This window comes from Meleagris gallopavo, chromosome 25, assembly GCF_000146605.3.
Source record: "Meleagris gallopavo isolate NT-WF06-2002-E0010 breed Aviagen turkey brand Nicholas breeding stock chromosome 25, Turkey_5.1, whole genome shotgun sequence".
NCBI classification, from domain to species: Eukaryota; Metazoa; Chordata; class Aves; order Galliformes; family Phasianidae; genus Meleagris; species Meleagris gallopavo.
Genome location: NC_015035.2, coordinates 4,748,908 through 4,755,902, shown reverse-complemented (window position 1 = coordinate 4,755,902; position 6,995 = coordinate 4,748,908). Strand labels below are relative to the sequence as shown.

Sequence of the window (6,995 nt, the reverse complement as noted above, 5' to 3'; positions counted from 1 at the left end):
GCACCACCCGGAAGTATTTTCGGTGCCGCCAATCAGAAGGCGAGGTGTTCTGCGCGTGCGCAACGCGGGATCTAGTGGAGGCGCCGCCGCGCGCGCGTGCAACGCGGTTTCCAAAGGAGGGGCCGCTGCGCGTGCGCAGAGTGGTGGCGGGGAAGGGAGCGGCCCAACATGCCCCGCGCGATTTGCATAATGCTCCGAGGCCAACGGGGCGGGGGGGAAAAGGGTATTTTAGGGAAAAAAGACGCAGAAACGGTCAAAAGCGCAGTGAAATACGAAGGGGAAAAGGTAGAGAATAAAGTATTAGCCTCTGCCTTCTGAAGAAATCCTATGAGACTCGCCGCTAGCTAGAGAGGAGTCTGTCGCTCCCCACCGGCCGCAGCACAGAAGCGGAGCTTTAAAAAGGGCTTCTGCCGTGCGTGGCACGGGGGGGTTTCGGCCACCCCCGCGGAATCGACATCAAGAGATTTCGGAAGCACAATTTTTGTGGGAGGGGTCGCTGGTAACCGCTTGTTCTGGCGCCCCGGGGTGGCGGTGCGAAGAGAAGGAGAAAACGGGGGGGTGGTGGTGTGTGGCTCTTCGAGCGGTAGGGGGCGTTCAGGTGCGCGATCGCGTTCCAGATGTGGGTGTTCATACAGAGGGGCGGTGCTGCGGGGCGCCCCGCGCGGGGGCCGTTTGTAGCCGTGGCGCCCCTCCGTACCGCTGTATGGGATGGGTTGCCCGCAGCGGGCTGTGCGCTCTGCACCCCGAGCTTCCGCCCAACTCCCAGCTCTGCGTGAGGGCACTCGCACAGCAGCTGATGGTTTATATACATGTATGTGTGTATATATATATATATATATATATAAGTGTATTTAAATAAAAGTGCAGATTTAGGTATAAAACCCCTCCGCGCCCCAAGGAAGGGCTCCATCCGAGGGTGGGCAGCTCTCCTCTGCCGCCTCACCAGGCCTCGTGGTACACATGAGAGAAGGGACAGTCTGCGAGCTGCTGAGAGTGGGATCCCTCCGCAGGGAGCCCGTCCCCGTGGGGGCTGGCAGTCCGCTCCACCCGGGGGGCTGCGCTCACCCCAGGCAGCTGCAACGAGGGGGCAACGTACCGTGCTGGGGGGGAGCCTGGGGAGCCGGCACGGCTCGGGGAGGCGGGGAGCCCTGAGGTGTCACTGGGGTTCCAGCGGGTGCCGACGTGCTCGGGTTCACCAAATGGTGTGGCGTATTCGGGTTCCGGTGGCAGAGGCTCTGCGTATTCGTGGTGTTTTCCCGGCACGTCGTAGTGGCTCACAACCAGAGGCAGGGTGTAGCCCTCGTCAGGGGGAGGCTTGAAGGTGGAGGAGGCCAACTGGCTGCTGGGGCTCACCTGCACCACATCCGGCTCGGCGTAGTCTGCAGTGGGGGAACGCGGCTCTGAGATGGGGATGGAGCAGAGGGAACGGCCCCAGAGAGGTACGTGGCCCCATGTCCACCCCCGGGTGGGCACAGACCCCACAAAACCCTTGTGGGGCATGGCACCCACCCCACATTTCCCTCGGGCCACCTTGTGCTGCCTATGCTCTCCCAGGCTCTCCCTTTGCAGAGGTTCGGGATCAGGGCAGGAGCTGGAGCAGGGTGCAGTGGAAGGGATGCGGATCAGTTCTGCCCCATCACTGTGCTCCCGTGTTCCCATTACCTGGTGAGTGGGTCTGGCTGAGGTCCCCCAGCACCACAGGGAAGGAGGGCAGCGTGGATCCGGGGGGTGGCAGGCTCCCCAGGGAGCACACCTGGCTTGCCTCCAGCTTGGGTTGCCCTAGGCAGAGAGCAGAAACCCCCATTATCACACGCCTGCCTCCCTGGATGCCCTTGGGGATGGAGGTGCCCCCAGAGTGGGACATTAGGAGGAGCAGGGAGGAGCCTGAGCTCAAGCCTTCAACCAGCTGCATCTGACCTGAATTCAGCATCTCTCTGAGCCCCCCACAGTGAGTGGGGGTTGTTACCTTTTGTGAGCCCGCAGTTCAGCTCGGTGGCTGGCTTCCTGCAAGGGGAGAGAGCACAGCACAGGTGAGGGGCTGCCTGTGATAGAGGCATCCACCAGGATGCAGCCAGCACCTAACAGAGCCGCCCAGAAACCCCATGATTTGTGGGGAGGGGGGGACAGGCTGGGACCCACCTCCTCCTGCGACAGAGGAAAACCAGCAACAGGAGGCTGGAGCAGAGGAGGACAAAGACACCAATGAGCAGCATCACCAGCAGTGTGGAGTCTGGGAAGGGAGAGCAGCATCAGCACCTGGGTCCAGCATCCCAAACCTCCACACCTGGGGTTCCCCTGGGTGGTGAGAGAATTTACACGACTGCCCAGAGCCACTGACGGGATGAGGATCAGCCCCCACATGGCACCCACCTGCCTTCTCAGGGTCCAGGGCGATGCCAGGGATGGGTGTGCGGCCAGGCGGGCGGCTGGTGGGGATGGGGATGTGGGCAGGGACCTCCTTTGGAACGCTGGGCGCTGCAGGGCAGAGCGGGTGCTGTCAGTGCTGGGAGCACTGGGAGCTGGAGGTCCTCACGGGCACGAGGGATGCTCACCATAGGGCCGTGCTGCACGGACTCGTGCCATCTGGCAGCCCAGCAGAGCCACCTTCAAGGCAGCACGTTGATGCCAGCTCTGGGTGTGATGCGCAGGTAGCGAGTTGTGATGGGGGGGATGAAGGCATTGGAGACCTCCCCGAGGCTGTCCACGTTTCCTTCAAAGACCTACTGGGGAGGGCAGGGATGGCCGCAGAGCTGCAGGCTGAGAGTTGCTCCCACCCTGCTGCCCCCGTGCCCACCTTGTCCTCCCGGCCACTGCTGCCCCTGTAGGGTCTCCAGTTCTTCCCATCACGGCTGGAGGACACCCGGTAGGACGTCACGTAGAAGTCATATATCTCAGCAGATCCCTTTGTGATGATCCCTGTTGGGCAGGATGCGCCCTTATGTCACCCCAACCCCCCTCAAAGCTCCTTCCTGGGCGCCCACATCCCCCACTCTGCCCCAAGGAGTCCATAAACCCCGGCTGCATTCCTCCCTCCTCCGGCCCCTGGTCTCACAATGTCCCCATTTTCTTCCTGCCGGCCTCTGCACAAAGCCCCCGTTGGCGGCGGGCTTGGCTGAACAAAAGGCGCTCGCTGGCACCAGATGCAAGAGCATAATATTGACTTGTTCATCCCAGAAATGGCTGCAGTGGGGAAGGAAGAAAATGAGGAGAGGAAAAAGCCGCGAGGATGGACTGATGCTGTCTGGATCCCAATTTGCACCAGTACAACCAGAGCAGGGGATGGCACGAGGAGCCCCCAAACTCTCCTGGGAGTCACAGGTTGGGGGGGGGGAGGGGATCTGTAGCCTCTTTGGGCAATGTGGGGGTCCCAACTGAGCAGTGATCAAGGTGGCATGGGGACAACAACCAGCCCCATCCACCAGCTGACGTGTGCTGACCTGTGACATTCCTGCGGGTGCCCAGGTCCAGCTCCAGCCAGGCAGTGTCAGTGCTGGGTTCAGCTGCCCAGGAGGGGCTGGGGGTGCCCAGGGCTGCCCGCTCAGCTGCCCAGCTCCGCTCCTGCCCCATCGTGTCCACCTCCTGCCACCAGGATGAGGCGTTGAAGGCGGCCACCTCCAAGGCATCGCCGCAGGCTGCAAGGTGAGGTGACAGCTGGGGACCTGGACAGCACCACGGCCTCCTCGTGCAGCCAAAATGATGGCTTAATGCATGGGAAAATACCTTTGTGGAATAGGAGACGCTTCTCAGAGAGGGAGCCCCTGTGAGAAGGGAAGGGGGGGGATGTCAGGAATGGTCCTGTAGGGCAAAAGACCCAGCAAACCCACCTGGGGGGCTTTGATACCGAGGGGTGGCAGCTGGGACCCCCGTGCCCACCTTTTGGAGTGCAGCCCATTGGCGAAGGCCGACTCGTAGAGTGTGATCCCCTTCTGACGGGACAGGGTGACCTGCCCACCCACCTCGTCGGCGACCACACCGGCGTGCACAGCTGCTTTGCACAGCACTGAGGTCTGCAGGGAGCATGGGGTCAGAGCAGCCAGGCCCCCCCAAGGTGAACCTGTCCTCCCTCCACCTACTGGCAGCAGGACGGAGGTGACAGGTGACAGACAGCCACTTGCTGGGGACAGTCTCCAGCAGGGCACCCATGGGTGACACCTCCCAGGAGAGCAGGGCTCTGTACGTACATCCCGGTAGCCGTCCTTCGCGTTGCCCCAGATGTCCCCCTCGATGTCCTTGCAGCCAGCAGGGCAGTACACACTGAAATGTATAGGGTGAGTGGGATGGGGAAAGTACTGATGGAGGCAGGTGGTGACGCTGGGCTGGGGACTGCACAGACAGGCTGCTGGTGGGACAGCTGCTCACCTGACGTGCTCCTGGGAGAAGTGGGTACCTCTGACCAAGCAGGTGATCAGGTCTGCAAGGCAGGGATGCCCCAGGGTGAGGGGCTGTGTGGGACCCCCACGGCACCCAGCTCTCCCTGGGGCACCCCATCTCTGTCCCCTTCTGAACCAAATCCTGTTCCAGGGGTAGGTTTTTCCCCCTGGGTCTGCAGGAACAGGGTATAGTGTTTCTTTGGTCACAGTGCTGTCTGCAGCAGAGTTTGATACTGGGGCTCCAGCTGCCCTGGGGATGCCAAGTCTGAGGGTCCCCAGTTCCCTGCCATTCCCTCTTTCACATCCACAGCCTCCAGGCAAGGAAAATGGGGGCTTATAGAGGGCTGGGGGCAATGGGAGCCAAGCTGGGGTGAACACAGACCTTCCTGCACCCCTATCTGTGCCCCTGATACAGACAGGGACACAGCCAGGGGGTTCAGCACCTGCAGGGGACAACCCCCCTCCCTACCTGGGTGCTGCGAGCTGGCATAGGACAGGAGGAGGCCTCGTCCTGAGCGATGGCTGGTGCTGTTGAACAGGATGGTGATGGCACTGGAGTTGGTGACCAGCAGCGGGGCGGTGGGGACAGCATTCCTGCAGTAGGGCCCTGAAGGAGGGATGGGGCTGTGGGGAGGACTGGGGTCCCTGGGAGTGGACACAGGAACCCGGATTGAGGGCTTCCCCTCCCCGGATGTGTGTGCTGGGAAGGATGCTCAGGGTGGCCCCATCACTGTCCCCACAGCCACAAAGTGACGATGCGGTGATGTCACGTCTGCCAGCTGGGTCATCCCCCGCTGCTTCCCAGCAAACTTCTCCTAAGAGCTTCTTAATTGCACCCAGCTGGGATGGAGCAAGCAGCCGTGTGGTCAGCAGCCCTTCTTGAGGCAATGGCTGTGGGTCTGGCACGCACGGTTCGGCTGCAGAATGGGTCCACATCCCCTCCCCACTGCCACCCGTCCCCCTTCCACAGGAGCCACCGAAGCTTTCTCCTAAATCCCCCAGAGCAGCGACCCATTTAATCCAAATTGATTTGCAGTCTCCATCTCTCTGATTAAAACTTCAGCTTAGCGGGGAAGATGGGGTCCTTGGGGACATCCCTGGGCCTAGATGGGGACAAGAGGTGTCCCTGGTGCCTGCATCACTCCTCTTTGTCCATCCTTCCCGATGGATGGAGAGCACAACAGGATAGGCTGTGCTGCTGCTCTGCACTGCTTCCATCTCCAGGCACCCAGAGATGCTCCCAGCAGCACTGCTGTTGTCCCAGTGATGGGGACGGTCCCCAGGACCCCAGCATGTCCCCGAGGGGATGGCAGCAGGGTCAGGCTGTGATGCTGGTTGGGCGCCAGGAGCCGGCTCTGAGTCAGCCACTTCCCGACAACCAGCTGGGATCACTCCAGGGACAGCAGCAGATACTGGTGGGACCCTGCCTGGCCCCATCCCAATGGCAAAGGCACTGAAAGAGGCTGGGGGTCCAAAACGCTGGGTGGGTGGGCAGCGTGCTGCTGGGAATGGGGCTGCGTGGCTGACCCCTCTCTGCAACCCCATCCCATCCCATTGGGGCCGTCCCACCCTACTGCCACTTCTCCCCTCTGGAAATGTTTCCCTACCGGGTGCTGTCAAATTGTTCAATCTCTCCAGGAAAATCCTGGAAACGTTTGGGCAAAGTTACTTAATCAGCAGCTGCATCTGCTCCCATCTGGGTCGCCTTGGCTATCCCTCTCCTCCCCCCCCAATCCTCCTCGGGATGAAATCAGCTAAAAAGCCGGATTTCCCCTGATCCCCTCCTTAGCAAAGGTTTTATGTAACGCGATCTGCACCCCTCTGTGCTGCCTCAGTTTCCCCCTTACCATAAGCAGTGCCTCTCTCAGGGTCGGCCAGCAGCAGGGAGCTGTGGGTGCAGTGTTCCGAGGACTCCAAGTCGACGTCCCCAAAGGCCACGATGAGGGAGGTGCCCGGGGGGGCCCGCAGCTGCCAATGGCACACCGTGTGGTTGGGGTACGTGCCAGGGTAGTTCCTGGAGCTCAACGTCCCGCTCTGTGCCGTCAGCACCGTGTGGCCACAGCCGTCCCCTAAATGAAGGCAAAGGAGTGGGGTTGCTCTCCGTGCTTCAGTTTCCCCATGCTGCACTGCCCCATAGGGATACGGGTCCTCTTTCAAACCCCTCTGGGGATGGCCCCTAAGAACACGACAGCCCCAGTTTCCCCTCTGCAGACATCATTGTGCCACCCCTTTACTTTTAAGACCCTGATTTGGGGGGGGGTCTGGGGGAAATAACCCCACAGGGCTGTACAGCGCCCAGCCCACCACTGTGTCCCTCATGTCCTCAAAGTGACACCCGCCACAAAGGGGCTTTACATGGCAGAATATCCCCAAAATCCAGATACAAAATCGCTAGAGGGGTTTTCACTGGGTCGTGTCAACCAAAGCGCTCAATTCCTGCCCCAAAAGTGGACAAAGCCATGTCTGGATGGGGCTGGAAAGCTCACAGCAGCACAGAGACCCCAAGCAAAGTCTGCTCTGCGCATTGCCTTTTTTTTTTTGGGGGGGGGGGGGCGGCACTTCTAGGGTACGAGGGATGGGGGGGAGCAGCGCAGAGCCCCCCAGGGGTTCTGTGTGGGGGGGAGG

General features: G+C 61.2%; 1 protein-coding gene and 1 non-coding gene across 2 annotated transcripts; one reads left to right on the top strand and one right to left on the bottom strand.

Annotated features, from left to right (window-relative positions):
• The first annotated feature begins 396 nt into the window (after positions 1-396).
• LOC116217442 lies at positions 397-523 on the top strand. Its single transcript, XR_004161988.1, has one exon. It is a non-coding gene; the product is annotated as a U11 spliceosomal RNA (small nuclear RNA).
• A 303-nt stretch (positions 524-826) lies between these two features.
• Positions 827-6,584, bottom strand: LOC104914310 (discoidin, CUB and LCCL domain-containing protein 1-like; the record flags this gene model as incomplete). The annotated part of the gene is given in 15 exon segments (XM_010723416.3): positions 827-1,379; positions 1,663-1,779; positions 1,967-2,004; positions 2,140-2,230; positions 2,371-2,475; positions 2,553-2,633; positions 2,636-2,720; positions 2,795-2,916; positions 3,438-3,632; positions 3,721-3,758; positions 3,874-4,007; positions 4,182-4,254; positions 4,360-4,411; positions 4,840-4,977; positions 6,218-6,584. Coding segments are annotated over 15 exon segments (2,076 nt in total), but the record flags the coding sequence as incomplete, so codon positions are not given.
• Positions 6,585-6,995: the final 411 nt, after the last annotated feature.